Below are 26,348 nucleotides of genomic sequence, written 5' to 3'. Positions count from 1 at the left end.
CACCCTGTGTGGGCCTAGCCATGTCCTGTCGGAGAAACTCCTTTCTGGCTGCCTTTCCATGTTTTGAGGTGTCCTTACAGCTGTTTTTACTGTGAAGTTGGGTAGTGCCTTTTCCTGAAACACCCACCTGCCCCTTCCTGCCAGGCCCCCATGGGCCATGAGCTCTGTGTGCTGGGATGGGCCCAAAGGCTGGAGAACAGAGGACTTATTGACCGTCCCCAACCTACTGACATCAGGGAAGCCAGGGAGACAATGGCAGTCACGCACCGTCTCAGCTGGAAGGGACTTCAGTGATAAGACCCAACATCCTGGGGCTCAGGTAACAAGAATGACAATGACATCACCCATGGATGACATTGTTTGAGCACTTCCCATGTGCCAGGAACCATTTTCTCTCATTTCATTCTCACCACAGCTTTCCAAGTTAGGGACTACAATTCTCCACATTTTATAGAGAAGGAAACTGAGACCCAGAGAAGGGGAGCCACATCCCAGGGTCAAACAACCATCGAGGGGTCCAGATCAGAGCTCGAAGCCTGCTTCCAAGAGTCAGGCTGTTCAGTGAGCCCTCGACCCGCCACATCACCAAGGTCAACTCAACGTGTGTCCCCACCAGAGAGGTTGTCCTAACATTGGTGGTCTAGAAACTGACATGGAAGGCGGAGGCAGCAACTGGCTTTCTCATTCCTGAAGCTCAGGGAGGTGGTCAAAATCTTGGGCCTTGTCCACATGTATTTTGATGTCACCTAGACATCGCTTGGACGTGGCCCCGATTGACTCAGATGTGCTCGAACGTGACCTAGATGTGGCTCAGATGTCTAGTCCCTGAGCTTACTGGGGGTGAAATGATTTGGGACAAAGACACACTCCGGACTGCAGGATTCACAGTTTGGGACAAAGACACACTCCGGACTGCAGGATTCATAGTTTATTGATTGTAGGGAGGGGCAGACTACAGCGCTGGCCCCCACACTCACACTGAGACACAGTCTTCCCTGGAGGCCACAGTGCAAGTCTTCACTGGGAGAGAGGAAAGTGGGCTGAGGTTCTAAGAGGAGGCTGGGGTGACCACAAGGGCTTCCTGGAATTGGAGGAGAAAAGTCAAAAAAGTTTAAAAAAATTATTTATTTTATTTATTTGACTGCAGCGGGTCTTAGTTGTGGCCTGTGGGATCTAGTTCCCTGACCAGGGATTGAACCTGTGCCCCCTGCATTGGGAGCACGGAGTCTTAGCCACTGAATAGCCAGGGAAGTCCCCGCGAAACATTTTTTAATATTCTGCCCTGTTGTGGCTTATGGTGGTTTGTCCTCCACCAGGTGACCGCTAACATTGGGAATCAGGACCCTGAACTCATAAAGGCTTCTTGGAAAGGTCAGAGTAGGAGGGTCTGTGTGTGACCAGTGACACTATGCAGGGGTCTGGGACATGGATGAAGTATCCGGGTGCACAGCCTGGGATTATATAGGGCAAGTGTCTCCACCCCAGCAGATCACCAAATCTCTCAAGAAGTTTCATCAAGTGTAGATTCTGACTGTGTCCATTGGATCCTAGGCAGCTAACATTTTTAACAACACTCTGATTTTTTGGGGGAAACTAAGTGTGATACGAGAAATGGAACCTATTATATTCTCCCCAAAATTTCTATTATGATAATTTTCAAATATGTAGCAAAGTTGAAAAAATTTTATGGTGAATATTTGTATACTCATCACCTAGGTTCTACCATTAACTTTTTTCAGACCGTACTTTTTATCTCAGATCTACCCATTTATTCATTCCTTTGACTAGATTTTAAAACATAGGACTATAAACAGGGTATCAGTGTGCTGCTAGTCCAAAACAAAGGAACAGAGCAAAACAGGAAATTTGGAGAAAACATAAAAAAAAAAAGAGTGAAATGATACCTTTCCAACCCAAACTGCCAATGATGAATTATGGTTTGCAAATTGATTTAAAAAAAAAGAAGAGAAAGTTGCTAAATGCCCCCTAATAAGAGATACATGAAATACACTAAGCTCTAGTCACCCAGTTATATGGACACCAGTTGTCCCTCCAACATGAATTAAGTGCAGCATGTGTCTTAGATAAACTGCTTATGTGATGATTGAATCATTTTATGTAATAGTTCACTAGTGCATGACCTGTGTATTCAGACATCCCTGGCTAGAAATAGGCAGAGCTGGATTTGAACCAGTTCTTTGGTCCCTGAATCTAGACTTAGCCTCTTTTGTTATCATGCATAGCATGTGGTCATAATTCTCCATCAAAGCCAGCTGAAGTATGGACAGATTTTGAGGGTGGGCAGCTGAAAATGAGTCAAATGTCAACATGTCTTTGGAGCCAGTTAACAAAGCCTCTTTCCCTTCCCCCTGTCTGAATGAAAGGTAGGATGGAAAAGGCTGGAGGCACATGACTCCAGACTAGGACAGTCACCCTCTTCCACTTACAGACTAGGACACAGGGCCCTGAGAGGAGACGGGACTTGCCCAACGTCCCCCATAAGTGACCAGAGGAGCTAGGATTGAAAGCAGCCCCTATCTCCCATCCCAGGGCTCTCCCTCTGACTGTGTCCTCCCTGGGGGAGGGTGTTTAACTCCACTCACCTTGGTCAGAGACAACGAAAACGACTTAAATCCCAAGTCTTTCACCATTGACACTGGGATCCCAGATCTTAATTTGCCTGAAATCACAAATGTGGTCAGAGACTTGTGAGCTGGTGGTGGGGTTGGGCAGCTGTCGGTGGGCTCACAGTTCCTGCACCTGGTACGCCTGATTCCGATTTCTGCCTCTGCTTCCTGTCCTCTGGCCCTGGCATCCACCCTCCCTCATCTCCCCATTCTTTGCCTCCAGCCCCAGCTTCTGGCTGCTCCAAAGGGCATCCTCACATCCTCTCACCCTCCTGCTCAAGAACCATCAGGGGCTCCCATCATCTACAGCAGAGGGGCTTATACTTTGAGATTTCTCACTCTAATAAAACAAAAACATGAAAAAAGCAGGGTGGACATAGGTTACCAGTTCACCCACCCCCATGACCTGAGGTTCAATAAGAAAAATTCCCCCTTTTCTCTTGGCTTTCTTCACCAGTGACAGAAATAGCAATGCCAGCTATAGCCAACAACAGCAAGAACTGTTGGGCACTGGCTGTGTCAGGCGCCCCCTCTTCTCTGTAAAAACATCTTTTTTATGCCTCTGAGGAAGGTGTTGCTATTTCCCCACTTTACAGATGGAGAAACTGAGGCTGAGGATGATAAGGTAGTTTGTTCAAGGCCAGGCAGCCAGCAGAAAAAGAATCAGCACCAGAGCCCAGGTGTATCAGAAGTCCATTGAGCGTGCTCTGGTTGTCTGTTTCCACTTCTGTCTCTCTCCTGCTGTTAGCCCGTGAGCCTGGGGCATTGCCTGCACCCTCTGTGGATGCCTAAGTTCTGGCATGAGTGAGCAAACTGGGCTGGGGTGTTGGAGATGGGAGAGCTCGTTTCCAGCTGGATGACCCGGAAGGCTTCCTGGAGGAGGCGGAATTCAAACAAGGCTCTGAGGATAGGTGGAAAATAAGTGAAAGGGGCCCCACATGGAGACACAGGCAGGAGAGGTAAAGTGCCTGCCCTCGATGTCCTGGGGAGCAGGGAATCAGACAGCAAAGGAACGCACCATTCTCGTTTGGCAGCAGGATGGAGGTGAGGATCTCAGTGGTGATGTTGTTCAGAAGTTTAGGCTGTGAAAGAGAAATGGCTTCATCACCCTGGCTGAGAATCTGAAGTCTTCTCAGCCATTCCTTAGATGGGCACGGCCCTGCCCCGTGGTGAGGGCAGCAGGTGAAGATGCTGAATCTCAGGTTCCCTGCTGGTCAGAGCTGCAAGGGCTCAAGGGTCAGACTTGCTGTGGGGGGAACAAACCAACTGGCCCTAGATCAGGCAGATGGGGAGACTGGGGTACATTCTGGGATGCATATCAGGCCCCCAGTCTCTAGGGATCCACTGCTCTGTTCCAACGGAATTCTCCAAAGGAATTTCATCCTGTTTCCTGAGTTTTTGACTTCTCAAAGGAAGAATTTTCTTGTGGATTTTCATCTCGATTTTCATGTGGAAACCACCCCATTAAAAATATTTTAAAAAGAATTAAGAGGCAAAACAAAAGGGTGGAAAAATATGCCTCCCCCACCCAAACAAAGAAACAAATATCCCTCCATGGCAGAAGAGAGGATTCAGCCAATTTGAGATCTCTGATTCATTTTGACTCTTGAGGGAAACAGGATTCAGGGAGAGGGGCTGCCCGGGGTCACTGAGATGAGTCTATATGAGCAAAATGTGTTATAAAATAGATTTGCTTTCTAATTTATGGTCAAAACTTTACAGAAGGTAAGTCTGTGTGTATCTGTGTGTTTGCAAATGTGTAGACTCTCAGCTGTATCTGGCATACAGTAGGTGCTCAGTAAACACCTGAGCCAGGAAGTTGGACTTTGTGGCTAAGATCGGGGAGGCTGGCCCGCTCACCATGGAGCTGCCCATGGGGACTTTGTTCAAAGCCATTCCTAGGCAATGTCTCCTTTTGAGATGGATCATCCTGGGCAATCTCTTGCATCCCCAGGGAAAATCTGTTCATACTCACTTTGAACACGCCAATGTCTGAGTTCATCAGGTGGATCCGATCAGCTCTGCAAGAGAAGATGCCCATGAGGCTGGTCCCTTGGAGTCGCATCCATTTATCCATCCATCCATTCATTCAACAACTATTTACTGAGCACCTACTATGCACCAGACACGGCGCAGGCTCTGGATACAGCAGGGACCCACATAAAACCCTTGCTTCATGTGCTTACATTGTAATGCCCTCATACACTGGAATGAGCTTACATTGTAATGTGTGCGGGAAGTGGGGGAGATAGCAAACATATAGTTGCCAAAAAAGCGGGCAGAAAGATCACCCCCAGGAGTGAAGACCATGGTGAATGGAGGAGGCCATCCAGGCAAGGCGGCCTTTCACTTTCTGCCCATCCCCAAGCAGCCTTCACTCAACACTCACACCCCAGAGGTTTAAGATACTGGGTGTTTAAAGAAAGCAGTGGTCACCTGGCAGACTCATTTCCATCTCCAGAACCTTCTCAGTGATTTTTATATTTACCTGATTTCATTAAAGCTGAGCACGAGTAGATTATTTTCGGTGTGAAACTGAAGGTCCGAGGAGGCTTCCTGCAACAAGAGAAACCCAGGACCCATTTATTTAGAGGATTTTTGTCAGGGGTTGGGTGTGGGGCTCTGCATGGAAGCTCTGGAGTCAAGCTGACATGGTCTGAATCTCAGCTGTTGGCTGTGACCTTGGGAAAGGGTCTGACCTCTGTGGGCCTCAGATTCCTTCTCTATGGGTACAGGGCTGGTACCTGTACCCATGCCCCAATGAAAAGGTTGCACATAGGATTGCTGATGATGACAATGATGACAGTAGCCAATATCCACGGGAGCCCTCCTTGTGTGTCAGATGGTGTTTTATGAGCTTTATCTGATTATCTCCTTTGATCCTCATGACTCTGTGAAATAAGTCCTATTATTATCCCATTGTAGAGGTGTGTAAACTGAGGGACAGGCAGGATGGTGACTGTTAACCGGTTATTATTATTGCAAAAGTCAGAAGCTAAGCCAGCCTCAAACACAGGTAGATATATCCAGCATCTTGACCCTTAGACTCAGGTAAGCTGAGTACTAGGCTCCAGGGCAGCTGCACCCAGAGAACAGACTTCTCTGGCAGGCCTGGACTTGGAGGCCTTTTCTTAATTTTTAATTCTTTTTAGGCTATTCCAGGTGGAATGCTTTTGAACTGTGGTGCTTGTGAAGATCTTGGGAGTCCCTTGGACAGCAAGGAGATCAAGCTAGTCAATCCTAAAGAAAATCAACCCTGAATATTCATTGGAAGGGCTGATTCTGAAGCTGAAGTTCCAACACTTTGGCCACATGATGTGAAGAGCCGACTCACTGGAAAAGGCCCTGACACTGGGAAAGATTGAGGGCAGGAGGAGAAGGAAGTGGCAGAGGATGAGATGGTTGGATGGCACTATTGACTCAATGGACACGAGTTTGAACAAACTCCAGGAGGTAGTGAAGGATAGGGAAGCCTGGCATGCTGTAGTCCATGGGGTGGCAAAGAGTCGGACACGACTGAGCGACTGAACAACATGTGGGTCTTAGTTCCCTGACCAAGGATGGTGGCCTTTGAAAAGTGCCTGCTATTGGCCACAGAGGGCACGTCCCCAGGGAGTGAGGCTGGCTGGGGTCGGTCCCTTCTCCCTGCTTGTCGGGGGATCAGGGGATCCCCGCACCCCCATGGGAAGCCAGGGCTCCATGCACCCTGTAGTTGTGTGAGTGGTGCCCAATGACAAGGCGCATGGACAGCTTGCCCAGGGCCTGCAGCTACCCTCCTGGAAGGAGAGGGTAACTTTGGCCTCTGACAACCAGGTGCTGTCCAGACTCCTTGGCTTGGCATGGAAGGCCTTGCTTGTCCAGGACCCAACCTTGGATCTTGCCTTGTCTCTTCCTTCTCCTTGTCCTATGTAGGATGCAGTTGGTGCCCTACTCAGATCCCCCTTTTTTGGGTGGGGCGCCCTTTCCTCAGCTGCTGAGTGTCACTGATGCCAACAGTTCCCCGCCATTCCCTGTTCTGAGGACCTGCCTTTGCTGGATCGACCTTGCTGGGAGGTTGTGTTCTTCCTACTTTGGGGGCATTTAGTGACCAGTAACTGACAGACAAGGGCGTACAAGAGGCCGAGCTGCTTGTTTCAGCCTGGGCTCAACCCCGTGGTGTCACCATGCTCCAGAGCTCACTGTGGGATGAAGCAGAAGCCAGCTTCCAGCTGAGGCTACATCCTTGCTTGGTCCTTCTCCTGGGAGCTCTCCCCGAGTGCAGCACTTTTCTAAGGGTCTTTGTCTTGGGCCTGTTTCTAGGGACCCTACCTAAGATATCTTCTACTGGGCCTGTCCTTTGATGAGCCCACCCCAAGATCTTTATCCACAGGGCCCTTCTAAATGGAAGCTCTGAGATCTGACCTGCCTTGGTTACTGGGAAAAGCAATTCAGAACTTACTTGGAGATGATTTACTTCTGTTCATCCTTTGGAAGAGGAAGAGGAATTATCCCCTTTCCCTCTAGGCCTGTGGTTTAGATAGAGCCAACCCCAATCTCCCAGTGTGGGGGGTGTGTGTGTGTCTGTGTGTGTGTGTGTGTGTGTGTGTGTGCGCGCCAAGCTGATGGGTTATAAGCCTGGGGTGTGTGTGTGTGTGTGTGTGTGTGTGTGTGTATGTGTGTGTGTGTGTGTGTGCGCGCGCGCGCCAAGCTGATGGGTTATAAGCCTGATGTGGCTTAGGGGCACTTCCAAGAAGGGACAAATTGCCTGAGGATGAAGGCAGCACAGAGGAAAACAAGGCTGCCAGATGAGAAGAGAGAAGAATGAAGATGACATTGTTTGAACACCTGATGCAGCTATTCTGGAAACCAACACTGACCTGGACTTTTCAGGTATATGAGCTACTGCAATTCCTTTTGTGCATGTGAATTAAATGTCTGCCCAAAGATTCTGACTAATTAAGAGTTGTGCCCCCAAAGTCCCTGATTCTTGGTTCAAAATTCCCTTCCCCTAGCTCTGTGAGGTAACAAGAGTGGTGGAAAGGTTTAGCAAAGCAAGAGGGGGTGAACAAGAACAGCGAACAGGGGGCTTCCCTAGGTTGCTGCCAACGTCTCAGACAACTGAACTCACGATGCCCAGGGTGAAGAGGGGGCGGCTGTCTTTATCGTTGGCGAATATTTCCAGCACGATCAGTTGGGCCACCTTGGCATTGCCCTGGTCCAGAATGAGCACTGGGGCCGTCTGACTCAGGATCTTCACGATCTGTGTGGGCCCCAGCTGCTTTGCTGCCTGGAAGGACATCAGACCCATATGAGGCCCCCCAAGTGCCTGCCCATAGGCCACGAGCCCCATGTGGTCCCATGAGACCTGGCCGCTGCCCACCTTCCTGGCCTCCCCCATTCCTCTCTGAGCTTCCTCAGATCCTAGAATAAATTGTTGTTCTGCCCATCTCACAGTCTTTGGTTTGGCTTCTCCCTCCGTCTGGAAAATGTTTTCCTTCAGGGAAGCCCTCCCTCATCTCCCAGGCTGGTTCAGATACCCTGGCAGTTCTCCTATAACCCCTAGAATCTATCTGTCCTTTGTCATCACTAACTGTCCCGTTAGATTGAAATCTCCATGAGGACAGGGAGCAGTGTGTTACAGTCACCAGCGCTGGGGGGACAGAGTGGTCCCACACCTCCCTCCCTCCCCAGAGGCCAGAGGACAGACCACAGCAAACACCCTCCAGGCTGCAGATGGCAAATGGACCAACCGTTTCGTCGATCACCTTGATGCTTGACCTCAGCTGGCGGGCTACCTCAGGAAGCTGAGGAAGAGAGGAGGTCAGAGCTGGTCAGCTGGTGGGGAGAGGGGAGACACACCTCTAGCAGTCCTGCTGCCAGGATCCCCCAAACCCCAGAGAAGCTGGGAGAGTCTGGTGGCCCAGTGCACGTGTCTGCTCCTGGTGGGAAACAGCCTCTATGTCAGTGGCTGTGGGGAATGAAGTCCCAGCCAGCCTGGACGTTCTGTGGATTGGTGGTGCCTTCGGGCAGCTTCCTGTTCTCAGAGGACACAGAGAAGTGACCCAATTCTTACCAGAGTCGTGAATGTGGTTGCTGGTGACCACGCCTCTTTCCCTGTCATTCCAGCCCCTCGCCCTGACTTCTAATCCCCAAGAGCTTGGTGATCTGTCAGCTGACTTAAAGTCCTGCCCTGCTCCCATATCTTTGGGCCAACCCTGTCCCCTTCTGGGCCCCATCAGTCACCTGGAGGAGACGGCACACCCCAGTGGACTGGTGGTGGTTTTCTCTTGTGCTGGGTTAATAAGGATTCGGAGGCTGTGACAGAATCCAGGCTCAACAGGCAGGAGGGCCCTGGGAGATGAGCGATGTCTGCCGTGGGCCCTGCAGTGGACGGCAGCAGTGCATCGCCGTCCCTGGGCCAGTCAATATCTAAGATGCCCTTTGGACAGGACTGTTATCTGATAGAGGAAGCAGGTGTTTCAGGTTCCAGGAAGGCAGAACTAGGACTGGCGCTGGATGTTACAGGAGGTTTTCAGCTTTCTAGTTATATATATGTCAGAGGCAGGCTCTGTTCAAGGAAGGAGTGAGCTGTCCATTGCTGGTAGTATGTAAATCAATCCTGAAAGGAGGTTCCTGCTTGGGGGGGGGCGGGGGCAGTCCTTACACCCTCTTTGATTCAGGAAATCCCCATGATGCAGCAGGGTTGGCTTCAGGCTCTGTTCCATGCTGGGACTTACCACATAGTCCAACTGGACTGTGAGTTTTCCTGAATGGAGCAAGGCAGCTATGATAGTGACCACCACGTCCCTCCTCACGGTGAGCCTGAAAGGGGTCTGGTTCAGGGTGGGCAGATTCAGGGAATCCCCAGCAACACTGAACAGCTTAGTCACCTTTCCTTCCGAGTTGAACAACCTGGCCTGCAGAGACACAGAGCAGAGAGAATTTAAGCTCCACAGTGTATCTAGTAATAACCTGGAAGGAAATGACACCCTCCAGCCTGTTTTTCTTTTTGCAGTTGCCTCCAGGAAGCTTAGCCTGGCAGTCAGGGCCTTGCTGTTGTAGATGAAGAGCTGTCTCAGCTACTTAGCAACACCTACCCCATCTACACCCCTCAAGTAATCTCCGGTTTTTAAAAAATCTAGATGTCTTGTTTGGTACTTAGGTTTCAACTTCTCAGACACCCCAGAAACCCTTTAGATGAAGAGAAAATCCAAGACTGCAGCAGAATGGGTGGAAATGTTTGATGCTGCAGTTTTCCAGGGGTCCATGAAAACGGGTCTGAGTTTCACGCTGTCTTGCTTGGCCTGGTCCCAGAGGGTGTCCAGACCCTGTGTGGTGGGTGGCTCCATATTTTAGAAAGAACTGATGGTTACTGGGCGCCTCCTGCCTGCCAGGCCCCGTGTGGTATCGTTTCCTCCTCTCCTTAATGACTGTGTTCTTACATTTTACAAATGAGGAATTTGAGGATCAGAGAGGTGAAGAAACTTATCCCAAATCACACAGCCAGAGAGTTTTGGAGCTGGAAGAGAAATTTAGATCTGTGTGATCCTCCATGATGTGTCTGGGCTCCTGTTCAGAATCACCAGGTATTTGAGGATTGTCAGGGGTTTGCCTGAGAGAAAGACCAAGAGTCCTTCACAATCTGGCCCCTGACGGTGGAAATCAAGGTTGGAGGAGACTGGGTCATTGAGGTTGATATTCTGTGTGTGGCCCGTACATTCCAGTTGCTGACTGTTCTTTGCCAGAATGGTTTATGGGGGACGTGGTCAGCCTGTTGAAACTTTTCTAAGTCTGCCTGTATGTACTGTGACCCATGTTTTCTCACCTGAAGCAGACCAATGGTCTCTGACTCCTGGTGGTCAGAGAAGGGAAGGAATGTCCCCACTTTCCCCTGGAGGTCCCATGACACTCACCCCCAGGATGAGGTGGACAACACTGTGGTCGATGACAGGAGAAATAAAATCAAGCTTCAGGTGCTCAGAGTTGAGAGACATGGGCACTGCTCAGGGAGAAGAAAATTCTGTGAGGGTGGAGGGCAGTACTGGATGGCTTGGTGGGAAGTTGCTTTTGGCTGAAGCACCATTTTTGCACAGGGAAGGGGGGAGTGTAGGGGTAGGAGCAGGAGTCATGATGATGCTGATAAGGACAATGATAAAAACGATGAGATACTGGCTGACATTTATCAAGCACCCGGTAATGCGTTAAACTGTATACATGTTAGCTCATGGAATCCCACAAAACCTTAGGTCCTGCTCTTACCCTCATTTCACAGATAGAGAAACCAAGGCTCAGAAAAGTGACATGACTTGCTCAAGGGTATACTGTAAAAGGATCTGAACTCAGCTGGGCCTATGTCAACATTTTGGTTTGAAACAAAGCTGACCTATTGTTTATATCTCTCCACCTTCCCACCTTCCCTACCAGTCGGATCTGTGGCCGCCCCCCCCCCCCCCCCCCCGCCACCGCCCCCCCAGGGTCTGGATGGATCTGTCTTGTCCGTTGCGTCCTCCTTGGGATTCCCCACTTGGCCACCAGGTGGCAATGGCGTCTCATCTGCCCTGGCTGTTGGGTGGAGACCAGGGCGGGATGTGGGAAGTTCGTTCCTTGGTCTGCCTGCTTCTGGGAGAGCCTGTGGAGCCCGGGGAGCCTGGGGAACCCTCCCGCTCTGCCCCTAGGGAACAGAGGAGCTGGATAGACTTGGGGTTCTTGCCCTAGTAGCTTCGCCTAGCCTCTTCCCGCCTTTGAACCTCAGTTTCCTCATCTTAAAATGGAGAAAGTGAAAGTCACTCAGTCCTGCCTGACTCTTTGCAACCCCATGGACTATATAGTCCCTGGAATTCTCCAGGCCAAAAATGGGGAGGCAGTAGTACACTTGCCCTGTAGATTGTACAGGGCTGATACCTAGTAAAGTTAGCTCAGATCTGAATAAACCAGACTTGAAACTTACAGAATTGAGTTATCACTAATTCCTCCTGTGAACTGGGACAAATGATTTCATTTCTGAGCCTCAGTTTCCTTATCTGTTAAGTAGGATAATGATTGCTACCTCATGGAGTTGTCTGAAGGGTCAGTGAAGCAGTGTAAATAAAATACTCAGCCCAAGGACTTGGCCCAAAGTAGGTGCTCAATACATGATGAAAACCTATTGATTCCATTCTCCTCTTCCCAGTCCTCTCTGGTGGCTCTTTGAATGAGCCTCTTCAGATCCCCAAAGAGTAGATGGTAGAGTTTTCTTCTCCCCACCAATCCCCTCTCTGAGGGGCCCAAGAATTCAGACTTTCACTGTGAAGGGTCTGAGGATACAATTTGTTTCTTCCCTTGATCTCTCTTCTCTGATAGCCCACAGTAGTCTCTGTGTCATCCTTCCATCCATCCATCCAACTATCCATCCATCCAGCCATCCAGCCATCCAACCATCCAACCATCCATCTATCCATCCATCCAACCATCCAACCATCCATCTATCCATCCATCCAACCATCCAACCATCCATCTCTCCATCCATCCAGCACACATCTGTTGCACCTCTCTGTGCCAGGCAGAGCACCTGCCATGTACCAGGCACTCTCCCACAAAATTTGAATCCTCACTAACAATCCTAGAGGTAGGGATGTATAAGCCTGCTTTTTCAAAGCCATGGAACAAATCAGTGGCAGAACTGGAATTTGATCTTGGGTTTATCTGGGGCACCCACTGGCTGACATAGAAACTTGCATGTACTATGTACTCAGGAAATCACAGCTGTGGTGATTTCCTGTCTGTTCATCCTGGACAGAGATCAGATGATGCTTGTCCCTTTTGCTACCGGGCTGAGTTGCTGCTCAGGCCTGACCAGGGGAGGCTTGCCTTGGGCAGAGACAGTGCTTGGAGGTCAGCGCAGCAGTCAAGGAAAAAGGAGAGAGAGAGTGGTGCACCTACCCTTCGTCAGGTTCAGGAGTTCCCCACGCATGTTCTCAAAGGCCGCCTTGAGCACAGGACACAGCTGCAACAGCACACATGAGGGCCTCCATCAGCCAGGGTCAGCACACAGCCCCAGTGACCCGTGCCTGGGCTGAGTCCCGCCCCTGTACCCACGGCCAGCCAAATTTTCACCCATGTGCTTGAGGACTCAGTGGTGCGTCTACTCCCCCAACCATCACCGCTGCTCAGAGATCACCACAGCTTCTGGTGTCACCTGGGATCTTTGCAATGATTTGTTGCTTGCTTTGTGTCCACGTGTGTCTGACCTGCCAGCTGTCCTCCCTATGAGACTCATTATATTCACAAGAGCCCACGTTTCCCATAAGAGGGAAATGCAGAATGCGTTCCTTCATTCACTTTTTCAGTCAAATTCCAGCAGTTCTCAGTAGAGGTGATGTTGTCTCCCAAGAGACATTTGGAAATTTCTGAAGACATTTTTAGTCGTCGCAGTTTACTGGGTAGTGTTACTAGAATCTAGTGGGTGGAGGCCAAGGATGATACTAAACATCCTGCAGTACATGGGACAACCCCCGCAACGAAGAATTATGGGGACCAAATGTCACAGTGACAACCCCAGCCTCAGCTGTTCTGCTTGGGAAGAAAGTTAAACATTCAACTCACTTGATCCTGGGGCCCAAAGGCCTTGCTCCCTTGTCCTAAGCAGCCTATTTTCCAGGGCAGTGCTCTGAGACTCTGCCATTTTGTCTTAGGTTAAAATTCCCCAGGGAAGAACCTTCTGGTTGACCACCTATTGCTACTTTTGAGAAATGACTCCTCACTTTGATAAATGTTAAGTTTTCCTATGAAAAGCCAGTTCCCTTCTCCAGCTGCTTTGCCAACCCTGAACCCAGGGAGGATGGAGGAGTTGGGCTCAGGGACTCCCAACATATTCTGCCTGTTCCTCGTGGGAAGGGTGCCCCTGGCCCCCTCTGCACCCCCTCCCATAAATCCCCTCCCTTTAGCTCCACCCCTGGGTCTCAACCATGGTGACATGCTAAAATCCTCCTCTGGGGGAGCTAGAATCCTCTGAGATACCAGGGCCCCACCAGACCAATTAAATCTCTGAGGTCGAGCCTTGATATCTGTGTTTTTAAAAAGCCCTCCCAGGAAGTTCTGACGGGCAGCTGGCATTGGGACCCACAATTAAAGGGGCTTTAGCATTTTCTAGATGGGCTCCTGCCAGATTTAAACATGCTGCCCCCTTTCCTTTCATGCCTCTTGAAATATTCATAGGGGGTAGTTTCAAATCCAGTGATTCATGGTGGGAAATCATGATGATTGATGGAAGGCCAGTTTTCTCAAATTGTTCACTGGATTTGGCTTTTCACCCTTAAAAGCAGATATTTTCCCAAGTTGTTTTCTCAGTTTTTCAAATTGCTTGCTGTATTCGGCTTTTCACTCTTAAAAACAGGCTATTATGCAAAGAACATTTTATAATCCCAGGTTCTTGCTATCTTTTCTAGTGGAAGATATATTTTTAGCTAGTAAAGTATAATGCCAGTTAAAATGTGATTTTGCCAGAGGCTGGGAAAAAAATTTCCAGCTGAGCCCTACTTTAAGAAACTGTCACCTTTGGGAATGCAAACTAGTACAGCCGCTATGGAAAACAGTGTGGAGATTTCTTAAAAAACTGGAAATAGAACTGCCATATGACCCAGCAATCCCACTTCTGGGCATACACACTGAGGAAACCAGATCTGAAAGAGACACGTGCACCCCAATGTTCATCGCAGCACTGTTTATAATAGCCAGGACATGGAAGCAACCTAGATGCCCATCAGCAGATGAATGGATAAGGAAGCTGTGGTACATATACACCATGGAATATTACTCAGCCGTTAAAAAGAATTCATTTGAATCAGTCCTAATGAGATGGATGAAACTGGAGCCCCTTATACAGAGTGAAGTAAGCCAGAAAGATAAAGAACATTACAGCATACTAACACATATATATGGAATTTAGAAAGATGGTAACGATAACCCTATATGCAAAACAGAAAAAGAGACACAGAAATACAGAACAAACTCTTGAACTCTGTGGGAGAATGTGAGGGTGGGATATTTCAAAAGAACAGCATGTATACTAGCTATGGTGAAACAGATCACCAGCCCAGGTGGGATGCATGAGACAAGTGCTCGGGCCTGGTGCACTGGGAAGACCCAGAGGAATCGGGTGGAGAGGGAGGTGGGAGGGGGGATCCGGATGGGGAATACGTGTAAATCTATGGCTGATTCATATCAATGTATGACAAAACCCACTGAAATGTTGTGAAATAATTAGCCTCCAACTAATTAAAAAAAAAAAAAGAAACTGTCACCTTTAAGTAGAAGAAAAATTTCTTAAAAAAAATCTCACGTATGTAAAGCTAAGTTTTACAAAATCATTCCTTTCAGAAGGCTCTCTGGAAAGGTTTTAGAAAGCATTGAATAGGACTTCCCTGGTGATACAGTGGATAAGACTTTGCTTGTCAATGCAGGAGACACAGGTTTGACCCCTGGTCTGGGAAAATTCCACATGCTGGAAGCATAGTAGCTTGTGCACCACAGCTATTGAGCCTGCACTCTAGAGCTTGTAAGCTGCAACTACTAGAGTCCATGTGCCTAGAGCCTGTGCTCTGCAACAAGAGAAGCCTCCACAAGAAGTCCATGAGCTGCAACTAGTGGCCCCCGCTCACTGCAACTAGAGAAAGCCTTCACACGGCAATGAAGACCCAGAGCAGCCAAAAAATAAAACAAACAAATAAAAATTTAAAGGATTAAATATGGTGTAGCTATTGAAATAGTTATGACTATCATACAGTGGTATAGGAAATAGATACCACTTAGAGGATATCAAATAATACTGATGCTGAGTGTAGCCACATAAAAATATGAGTGCAGATGGAGGGAGATTTGGAAAAAATATACAAAAGAAAAAATAGATGCTAAGTTAAGGTAGGAGGATTGTGGGTATTTTTCTCCCAAAGGTTTAGTTATTATATTGTGTTTTTCAGTCAAAAAAGTTTTATTATAAAAATAAATTAATTATCTGACAAGGTATTTTTAAACCCAGGAGACCCACTGTTGTGAACACATCTTGGAATTCACAGTGAAAATCAATGATCATAATGGCAGATAAATCCAACTTATTGAGTTTTAGCTAATCTGTGACATATAAGGGACATAAAAAGGGAGATGGACTCGTGTTCACTGACTCAGAAAATTAAACCCAACAAGACCTGCTGGGTAACAACCTCCTGACGACACAACCAGGGTAGTGTGGGACCCTGGTGTGCTAGAGCCAGCTTGGATCAATTTTTGAGAATCAAGTGCTAAATTTTCAGGAATTTCTGAGCTTGGTGCTAAACCTGACATTATAAAAATCAAGTTGTATACACTTACAATTAAGTAAGTTATGCTAAGAGCAAAGTCAACTCAAAACTCATTACCTCCTAATTATTCTGTTCTATTTTACCATTATCCATTGCTCTTGAGGTTATTTATGTCTATGACATCGGCATGGTGGAAACACCATCCAATAATGTGCAACTAAGCCTCTCTTCCTGACCCTGCTCAGATGTTTGTCCCGATTTCTCCTCAGTGAGTTCACACTAGTAGCTTGAAATTGGCAACAGAAGGGATGTTTACATCAGGGAAGTCAGGGAATGCTACAAATCAGGGCTCCCTTCCTCTAACCCCTCCTGAGTCGACTGTTAACAATTTATCAGCACATCACTGTTCGAGGTCCCTTGGCTGCCTTTTGGCAGTTTCATTACCTTGACCACAAGGATCCACTGCTGAAAGAATGACCCAAGCCCAGAAACATCCCACTCAAAGGAGACACAGATCCCTTAGCACCAGCCTGCAGTTCCACCTCTGACCCACAGAGGGGCAGGCTTCACAGACCAGAGAGACCCTGACTCTACTTACCTCGCTTTTCACCAGTTTGGGGAGGGCTGGCGTCAGAAGGCTTATGACCTTGTCGGCTAAGCAGTTGAGCAGGAAGGAGAGCCTTCGCGGGAGGAGAAGAGGAGAGAGGTGATGTGGGTCAGGGATGATCCCCTCTCCCCTGTGTTACAGAAGGCGAGACCAAGTCCAGCAAAGGAAGGAACTTGCCCAAGGCACAGGGCGTGTTAGGGACAGGGCTGGATGTGGCCCCTGAGCCTGGTGAAGGCGGTGGCAGATGGTTCTCAGGGACACGGGCTGGGCGTTGTCTTTAGGAACATTATCTGGACACTGGAATGAAGGCAGTGGGCATATCCCCCGTTCTCTTGCTAAGGAGGGATGGAGGGAAGCATCGTGTCTTTGAGCAGCTGTTGTGTGCCCTGCACTCAGCTGGGTACTTGAGGACACTGTCCGATCTCATCTTCTCACTATGGAGGTGAGGCACGGGGAGGTGACTTGTCCAGAATGTTGCCTGGACAGTAAATGCGAGAGTTGCATTATGCTCGCCTGACTCCATAGTTGAGACCCATGGCTGCACCCAAGCCTGCCAGTGGTGGTTTGGGGCCCAGAAAAGAGCCTCCTCTCCACTTTCAAATGTTTGTTCCAATTTCTGGCACAGTGACTGAAATCCCATCATTATTGCTTCACCCTCGAGCTCTCTTTGGTGTCACAGATTTCCTGAAAGGAGCCCCAGACCAGGAATCAGGAGGGAAAAGTCCCTTTCTTTCTGAGGGCCTCAGTGTTCTCCATCTGTAAAATGGGTCCAGGGCACCACCTGGCTTCCCTCCCAGGTGTTCAAGGGGCCCGGTGAGAGGTGGCGGCACTCACTTGTGCACCAGGCTGATGCGCAGGCTCCCGTTGGTGTTGGAGCACTCGCTGAGGGCCAGGTGGGCGTGGTCCTTCTCGCTAGTCTCCACATGGATGATGGCTTGGGCCTCCACCTCCAAGTGCAGCTCCACCATGGTCTTGAAAAGGGGCCTGGGAGTGGAGGAGCCCCATGCTGTGAGCTCCAGCCCAGCCTGAGGTTGGATCAAGCTGCAGTTGCTGTCCACCTCTGTCTCCTGCTGTTTGCTCCTCTCTTCTCAGGCTCCATGCTGGGTCCTCCTCATCCCCTCATGTGTATACCGGCATCTCAGATTTAATGTGTATGTGAACAGAGGCGCCTGGCGGGCTACAGTCCATAGGCTCGCAAAGAGCTGGACATGACTGAGCAACTAATACACACAAACTGAACTACGGATCCTTCCCCAATCCTTCTCCTCTCTTGATCTTTCCTGCCTTGTTTGCTGGCCACTCCATACTGTCTTGACCCTTCAACCTCCCCACCACCCTAGCCCTACCCCGAGCCCTAATTGAATCCGTAAGCAAATCCTCTTGTGTCCTCCGAGACATATTTGGAATCCAGCTTCTTCTCACTACCTTCCTGCTCCTAAACCCTGGTCCACACTCTTATTTTCTCCTCCTGAATTATTACAGTGGCTTCTGGATAACCTCCCTGCCTCCACTCTTGCCCCCACACACAGCAGCCAGGAGGCTTCTTGAAGAATGTGAAATCACGTCACGTCCCTCCTCTGCTCAGAGCCCTGCACGACTCCTGTCTTCCTTGGTAAAACCAAGTCCTCACCTTGGCCCACAGGCCCTTTACGATCTGGCCCCAGCAGCCTGCCGGCCTGACCTCCCCCCAGGCTGTCTCCTCCTGCTCTCTCCTCCCCTCCCTCCTTAGGCTACTCTGTGAAGCAGGCATGCACTCTTGCCTGAGGGGCCTTTGCCCTTACTCTGCCCTCTGCTTGGAACTCTTTTCCTGCATGGAGGATGGGGGTGGGGAGAATGAGTGGAAGAAACTGTCCGGCTCGCAGTGCCCGACCCAGGGGACACTCACGTGTTGAATCCAGCCACTATTTCCAGGGGGGCCTTGACCATCAGCTGCCGGCTGTCGGCCAGGGGCTGCACCTGCAGCTGAGGGATGCTGGCTGAGGTGACTTTCAGCCTGGACATGACACGGGAGGGTTGAGTTTCATGCTTCGTATTCAAATGAGCATCATCCCCAGACTGGTCCCCATCTTAGCTGTCCCCCAAAGTGTCCAGGCGGCAGCTGGACCCAAGCCCTGTCCGGACTCCCCTTGGCATGGTCTTGCTCCCCTCCCCCTCCTCACTGTCTGTAACATTTCCATGGCTCCCCTCCTAACTCAGGAGATGAACCTGAGCTTCTGGGGCTGACCTGTAAGACCCTCTGTGCCCTGGCCCCTTTGACCTCTCCCCCTTGGCCTTGGGGTCTGAGCATCAGCCATTCTGACTCTCCCCCACCCTTTGCCTCCGCCCAGGCCAGTCTCTCTGCCCAAATGCCATTTCTTCTTGTCTCCTGGTGAGCATGGAGTCATTGGCTAACCTATCCCCACCACTGAGAAGCATCGCCTTTTCTCTTCATCTTCCCATCCCAGGCGATCTTCCTCTGGGGTCTTCCCTGTTAGGGTTCCTGGGTCCCTCTTATGGTTCTTGTTAACCCCTCTGGGAGCCTCTGAAGGAGAGGCTTTTTTTAATCCATCCTTCACGGTCAGGCACAGAGTTGACACCAACGGATGCTTGTTGACTGATCCCTTGAGCATGCAAAGCGTGTCCTGGGCAGAGGAGTGGGCAAAGAGCCAGCTCCCAGCTTAGTTCTGCTCCACTTACCAGAGGATTTGCTTCAGGATGGATTTCACCAGGTTGCCGGAAATGCCCCCGGAAGACTCCTCCAGGGCACTGAGTAGCGGCAGCTTCTGCAGGGTGTCGGTAACATCGTGATTCTTCAGTTTCTGTGTCAGCACTGGAGACAGATCCCAGGGATTAGGGTCCAGCAGGAGGGGCAAGGAGAATGGCTTGGTGGGGGCTCCAGGCTGGGAGGGGACATCACTTAGGGCTACTTGGACTGGGACATAAGGTGAGGGTAGGGATGGCTTCATTCTGAGGATGATGGTCCAGATGGATTATTTTCACATGGAGACTGTGAGTGGGCATGGGTGGGACCATTCCCACCCTTGAACATTGCCAGCCTCCGCCAGGAGTGTTGGTCAGGACACCCGGAACAGAGACATACATATCTCTCACTATCCACTGGCAAACACTCCCAGAGGCAGGGAGCTCCTAAGGCCTTGTTTGGGGCTGTTTCGCTGCTGAAACAAACTTGCTAATGATTCCCTGGCATCCACATCCCATGGGCCTGTTGCCCGAAGAGACCCAGGTGCTATGTAGAGAAAGGAAGAGCCAGGAGCCCTGGGTTCTGGTCCCTGCTGGACGTCTCCCCTGACGACTGGAGCCCATTTGTCTTGTGTGACGAGCAGGTCAGAGTGCTGGAGAGCTGATGCTGACAGCAGCATTGGAGAACAGCCCTCAGCCAATGAATGACTGGTGGGAATTGGTGCATAAAGACCCTGCCTCCCTCCCTCCACCGCTGGGCAGGATGATGGGTGTGTGTCCCCTGCTGTGTCCAAGCCAGCCTTGTTGTCTGCACTGTGACGATGGAGCTGGCTCCCACAAATAAGCCTCCTTTGCCAGCCAGCGCACTGTTCAGTACTGGCTGTCGAGGTTCTGGAGGGACATGGAGCAGGGACAAGAAGCTTGGCCCTGGCACGCTCCTCTGCCTAGCTCCAGTCGTGTCACCTCCCAGGACTTCGGGCTGGGAGTTGAGTGGATTTCCTCGGGCAGCCAGTGACCCCCAGCTCCCTCCTAGGTAGCTGCCAGAGACAGCTTCCCAGTGAATCAGTGGTAGTCCCTCCTGCAGAGAATTCCATTGGCTCCTTGGCAGGCAGTTCTCTGGCATCTGGCCTCAGCCTGTCAACCAAGGACCGACTCTGACCTGGGACAGTTCGGGGAATTTCCCCACCATTCTGGGGGGCTTCAACCTTCTCCCCCCGTGAGTTCTTGGTGAGGATTCTCCCCACCAGGTTTTTTCTGTACTTGGATTTGAGCTCCCTGCTGCATCCCAACCCCTAGGGGATTACTTGGCATTCTCTCTTTTTTCCTTCTTAGCTGGTTTCCCAGTGTTTCAGTTCTTGCCAATAATATCTGATACAAACCCATCTGTTGGGCTTACTGTGTGGTTTCTGCCTTCTGACTGGCCCTGACTAACGCAGTTGCCCAGTGGGACGGAGCCCCAGTTCCCAGTGATAACTGGCTTGCCTTTACCTGACTTGCTTCCTGGCTCCTACAGCTGTTGCCTGAGATCACCTCCAAAACCACCCCCTTGCACACAGCTCCTCGACTCAGACTCTGCTGCTGGGAAACCTAAATGGCTGCCCCTCTCCAAGCTCCTTCTGGCTGAAATTCCATGTGCTTGCAACTCAGTGTGGGCCCAGAGCATATGTGCCTCCCCCAGGAGTGCCTGGAGTTCTCAGCTCCCCTTCCATCCTAGGGGATCCATCCTCTCTAGTGGATATATATCTATCCTATATCCACAGGCTATAGTGCCTTTCAGCTGTGTAGGACCTGGCCCACGCACAGGCCACAGCCCAGGCCCACTGTACACAGAAGGTTGGTGTGTGAGCCAGTTGGACTGGTTTTGGTGTCACAGCTGGGTTGAGGATGCCGCTAAACAGCTAGAAGGCCCAGGACAGCATTCCCCCTATAACAAAGAGGTATTCAGTCCCCGAAGGCAGCAGTGCTGAGGCTGAGAAGTTCAGCTGTAGAGGTCATTAAGCGGTTGTCACTTTCTGTCTTATTGGATGATCCTGACAACCCGGGGAGAGGCGAGGCCCTCTTGCAGAGGAGGAAGCCAAAGCTCAGGGCGCTGCCAGGGCCACAGAGCCGGAGCTTGATAAAGCTGAGCCTGGGGTGCAGGCAGCCAGACTCCCAGCTGAAGGTGCTTGCTTTGGAGACTAGTTGTGTACTAGGTCTAACCCAGAGGAGGGGCTCTGGCAACGGGGTGTAGGCAAGAGCAGCCGGAGAGGCATTTGCATCATTGCATGTGGTGGCCGCGTACTCCCTTGAGGGCTGTGGACCTCAGAGTAGTAGGTTTTAGAATCATGGCATTTAAAAAAGGGATCTTGGAATCATAAATACTTGAGATCATAGACCCTCCCAACCTTTGTAACTCACCCCGTCAAATCTCACTCAAGACTTGCGATCCAAGCATGCTTTGTATACCCCTAGTGATGGGGAACTCCCTCCCTCCCTTGGAGGGCTGCTCCACCTGCCCTCTCGCCTTGCGGTGATAAGGGCTGGGCGGCTAAGACTTACTCTGCTTGATGACTTCTGCGCTGAGACTGAGAACCACAGGAGGGCTTAGGGTGGCTCCTACCAGCTTGGCTGCCAGCAAACCACAGAGGAAGGTGAAGGTCCACGAGTAGGCCATCTTCTTTGGGGTTGGCAGGTGGCAGGTGGCAGAACCTGGGATGAGCACAGAGGGCTCCATTAGCTGAGCAGAGAAGGCCCAGGCCAGGCCTGCCAACCTGGTGACTTGGGGTCCTAGAGTCCAGGAGAGGCTGTTTAGTGAGATGGGTAAGAGAGTAGGCTCTGGAGCCTGACTGGGTCTCTGTGTCCTTTAACTTAACCTCTCTGTGCCTCAGTTTTCTCATCTGGAAAATAGGCCTCATGACTGCTACTTCATGGAGTCAAGATTAAATGAGATAATATCTAGAAAGCATTTAGCACCGTGCCTTTTGCATGGCAGGATTCCCAGGTGGTGCTAGTTGTAAAGAACCTGCCTGCCAGGGCAGGAGATGTAAGAGATTTGGGTTTGATCTCTGGGTTGGAAAGAAACCCTGGAGGAGAGTAGGGCAACCCGTTGCAGTATTCTTGTGTGGAGAATCCCATGGACAGAGGAGCCTACAGTCCATGGGGTCACAAAGACCTGAACACGACAGAAGAAACTTAGCATGCAAGCATGCTTTTGCAAGGTGAGCACTTGGTAAATATTAATTATTTTCTTACAGGACATCCACATTCAGTGCTCAGAACAAAACATTTCTGCTTCTGTTTTTTTTCCCAACCCATCACTGTGGCACTTAAAGCGCTCAACCTCAGCCAACTTCCCTCCCTGGGTTTCCCCTCTTGCTCTACGAAGTTCCAGTCATTCCAAGCTGCTTGAAGTTCCCAGAACAAACCCTGTTCTCTCCCGTCTGGTCTTCGCTCTGCTCTTCCTGCTTCCTGCAATGCTGTCCCCCTTCCTTATCTGCCTGCTGAACTGTTCATTCTTGAAAACTCCACTCATGTGTCCCTTTCTCTGTAGAGATTTTCCTCTCCTGTAACCTGAGAGCCTGGACCACACTTGGAGAAAGGTCGCCCTGGGGGCTAGTGTGTGCCCAGGATAGGAAGTGCAGGTTGGAAGATGAGCATTCAGGTAGGAGGCAAAGTGGTAGGAAAGCTGTTTGCTTAATTCACAGGGTCCCCCTGACCAGACTGTGAGCTCCAGGAGGACAGATTGGGTCTATCTGCTCCCCTCTGAGTCCTCAGGACCCAGCATAGCACACAATGCTTTAATAAGTGGTTGCTGAATGAATGAATGGCCCTGGGAGCCCTGGAAGAATGGGGGAGTATGAGTTTCTGAAACTGAGGAGGTCTGGGCCATGCGAATTGCTGTCGATTCACAGGACCCTCGTTCCTGAGTCTTGGATGCCTGAAGGAGGAAGAGAAGTGTTGTGGGCCTGGGAGTCAGACAGACCCGAGTGGTCGGGCTGCCTCTACAACTTGCCGTGTGTTCTCAAGCAAGTGGCTTGTCCTGTCTGTTTCCACATCTATAAAATAAAGGGTAATAATAATGATACTTACCTCGCAGCGTTGTTGGGAGGATTCAATGGGACCATCCCTTTGTGGCCTCATATGCCACAAGTGCCCAATGAGGGTTAGCTGTTATTCTGATAATGACAGTTATTGTCGCTAATACTGGAGTCAGAAGGAGCCACCTTGCAGTCAAAGCCAGAAGACAGAGGGGACGCCCTCCCTGCACCTGCTCTTTTGCCCAGGAAGCCCCCTATCCCCACTCCGTAGTCTTTTTGTTTCAAGTATCTTGACCCTGTTTTCTCTTCATTATTAACTCACACTGCTCTGTTCTATGATCAGAGGCTCTCAGGGGGGCAAGTGGATGGTAGCCTCCCCTCCTGTGGAAAATTGTCTTCTCTACAAATCCAAGACCGTATGCCCACCCACCACATTGCATCTCACCTCCTGGCTTTGCCTCTCTGACTGTGCTGTCCCATTTGCACGAGATAACCTTCTCTCTTCCTTTGTCCAGCCAATTTCTACTCAGCTTCTCCACCAATATATCACCTCTTTTAGGAAGCCTTCCCTGACTGTCCTCTACCGCCATGTCCCTGGGTTCTCCTTGAGCATGGCATGTTGATCCATCCTGGGAGTATCTTGGGGTCCAGGATAGTCTGATAGTTTTGTCTTCAGAATCACCCCAGCCCAGGGCTGGCCATAGAGCAGCTGGTGTGCGTGGAGTGAGTTAATGTCATTGGGATGAGGTCAGGGAGAGATGGGGCCAGTCCAGTTCCCTCCTCATTGCTGTTTTGTCTCCTGGGTAAGAAAGCTGGACTCCTCTCTACCCCCAGCTCTGACCCTAACAGGGTCCTAGTGGATTGAGAGGGGCCTTACCCTGGGGTCAGGCCTCTCTCCTGCTCCTGACCTGACCCCAACAGGGGTCTCTAGGTCAGACCCTTCCTGGTGACATAGACCCTTCACCCCTTCCCTGCAGATTTACCTGGACACACGGATGCCTCGGCCTGCTGCTCTTCTCGCCTGGGCACTGGGTCTGGAAGCCCAGCCTTATATCCTGCACACCCTCTGCATTTGGATTGAGGTCTCCAAAGTAAATATTTGTGGCATCTGGTAAACCACAGACGTGCTGGGAGGCAGACTTGGGACTCCAGTTTCCTGAGGTTTGGAGAAACAAGGATCCGGCTGACGTGAGGGATGTGGGTGGGGCACTGGGGCATATGTCAGGGGAGCTGGACCAGACAGAGTGTGGCCTGTGTAAAGGGCTCCCTGCCTCCTGGGCAGCCACTTCTGTGAACAGGAGCAGTGATGAGAACAGATGCAGGGATGGGAACAGGGGCAGGGATGAGACCAGGGGCAGGGATGATGTATTAAGCACCGGCGACACAGAAGTTTCCACCCCAGGCTTCACATCAGCCCTATCAATGGAGTCTCATTCTCACCAGGGTCAGCATGGCTATCCTGACTTTGCCACAAAGGCACCAGCTTCACCAGCCAATAAATGGCAGAGCCACATTCAAACCAGAACTCTGACTTCAAAAGCTATCTAGGGATGTCCTGGTGGAGACAGGGGACCCTGGGGGAGACTGAGTAAGGGCTCTGGTTCCACCATTTCCATGCTGAGTGATGCAGAGCACATTCCCTAACCTCTCTGAGTCTCTATTTCTCATCTGTGAAATGGGAATAATGGCAGCACATGGGTCATACGTCCTGGCACAGAGCAAGTGCTCAATAAATGTGAGTACTTTTTGCTTTTGTATTAATATTATTGCTTACAGTAGAATAAGCCTTTGCAGAGAGGTTGCAATCATATTTACTGGGAGGATGGAGGGAAGAGCCTTGCCCATTCCTTATTCCTAAACACATTTTAGGACTAGGAATGCACGTATCCATGAATTAATTCACCCATGAGAACAGGTTTGAATCCCATTTTTGCCACTTTGTTGTGTAACTGTGGGCAAGGTACTTCATCTCTCTGGGCCTCAGTGTCCTCATCTGTAAAATGGGGATGATGGTAGCCCAGGCTGCTGAGAGTGTGAACTGAGGTGCACACTCACCCAGCACTCAGCCCAGGCTGAGGTATTCTGCAGCAATGAGCACTGTCTTTGCCTTGCCTGTGGCTTCAGGAATTTCAGTGAATATTCGTGGACTGAATGAATGAGGCTTGGTCTTGAACCAAGGGGACAAATGAACTGCTCTGTAGGACCCCTCTTGCCCACCACCTAGGACTGGCTTGCTTGACCTTCACAGACACCTAGAGGTGGGTGTCAGCTGCCCTGAGTGTACCCAGGGAGTCTGAGGCCCTGAGAAGTGAGTGACTTGCTCCAGGTCCACGCCCAGGGCTTCCAGAGCTGGGACTTGAGTGTATTGTTTTGTGCAGACCACATGCTCTTCACCACTATGCCATCCGTCCCCGGTGAGTCCAGGTTAGTGTCGGGAGGTAGGACTCAAACAGGGCCTGGGGAATCCTTGCTGCCCGGCTTCAGTCTAGAGGCCGGGGATGTGGTTCAGAGCTGGGAGCACTGGTACTGAATCCTGAGTCCTTGTGCAGGGGGACAAGATGGGGGCGGCGAGGGCTGTGGGGACACACAGTATATGGCCAGGCCCTGGTGGGGCTGCGCTCCCTGGAGATGTCGAGAAGAAGAAGGCAAGAGTGTTCGCCCTCCTGCCATGTCTGAAATGGGCTCATGGCTCCAGACACCTAATGGTGAGAAGCTTCTGGAACCAGAGAGACTTCCTGGAGGGAGCCTGCCATTCCCCCGGGCACATCTCCAGAGGGCAGAGGCCTCCTCCTGGACTCTCCTGCTGGCCCTGCTGCAGCCCATGGACAATGCACCTCTGTGGGAGGCCTGAGCCCAGTGACAGGGCCTAGGCCTCAACCAGCTCCTGCTTCCTGCCTCTCGGTCCAAACACACTCGCTGGGGTCAGCAGGTGTGACGGTGCCTCTAAGTCCTGGCACATCTTGGAAGCCACGGTGCAGCAGGGCCCTGCCCTCAGTGCCACTCAGCTCCCTCCCTCCCCCTCAGCCCCGACTGCTCTGGGCCTCTTTGTCCCAGCCTTTCCTCTTTCCGTCTCTCGGGCCTTTCTGCTGTGTCCCTTCCCAGAATGCCTTGCCCAGCCCCTGAGAACTCCATCTCGCCCTGTCTGGGCTGCAGGCAGGGGAGTCGTCCA

At 50.7% G+C, this 26,348-nt stretch overlaps 1 protein-coding gene across 1 annotated transcript; it reads right to left on the bottom strand.

The window, feature by feature from the left end:
• Window positions 1-915: 915 nt before the first annotated feature.
• BPIFB1 (BPI fold containing family B member 1) lies at window positions 916-24,224 on the bottom strand. The gene is made up of 16 exons (XM_043883745.1): window positions 24,163-24,224; window positions 21,702-21,851; window positions 19,161-19,293; window positions 18,370-18,477; window positions 17,319-17,468; window positions 16,476-16,557; window positions 12,525-12,588; window positions 10,520-10,605; window positions 9,344-9,523; window positions 8,357-8,410; window positions 7,735-7,893; window positions 5,116-5,183; window positions 4,603-4,648; window positions 3,646-3,709; window positions 2,604-2,680; window positions 916-1,081 (listed from the first exon to the last, which is right to left on the bottom strand). Exons 2-16 carry the CDS (start codon window positions 21,814-21,816, stop codon window positions 1,049-1,051), a joined length of 1,419 nt encoding a protein of 472 aa, XP_043739680.1. The 5' UTR covers window positions 21,817-21,851; window positions 24,163-24,224; the 3' UTR covers window positions 916-1,048.
• Window positions 24,225-26,348: the final 2,124 nt, after the last annotated feature.

This window comes from Cervus elaphus, chromosome 23 (assembly GCF_910594005.1).
Source record: "Cervus elaphus chromosome 23, mCerEla1.1, whole genome shotgun sequence".
Classification (NCBI taxonomy): Eukaryota; Metazoa; Chordata; class Mammalia; order Artiodactyla; family Cervidae; genus Cervus; species Cervus elaphus.
Note: the sequence above shows the minus strand (reverse complement) of the source record. Positions and strands in the feature narration are given on the sequence as shown.

Excerpts from the sequence above, each read along its gene's own strand:
- BPIFB1 (XM_043883745.1), bottom strand. The coding sequence starts at position 21,816 with ATGGCCTACTCGTGGACCTTCACCTTCCTCTGTGGTTTGCTGGCAGCC. Across the intron at positions 7,894-8,356 it reads TCAAGGTGATCGACGAAACG|GCAGCAAAGCAGCTGGGGCC; the intron begins GTTGGTCCATTT and ends ATGTCCTTCCAG. Across the intron at positions 1,082-2,603 it reads TTTCGTTGTCTCTGACCAAG|GAAGCCCTTGTGGTCACCCC; the intron begins GTGAGTGGAGTT and ends CTCCAATTCCAG.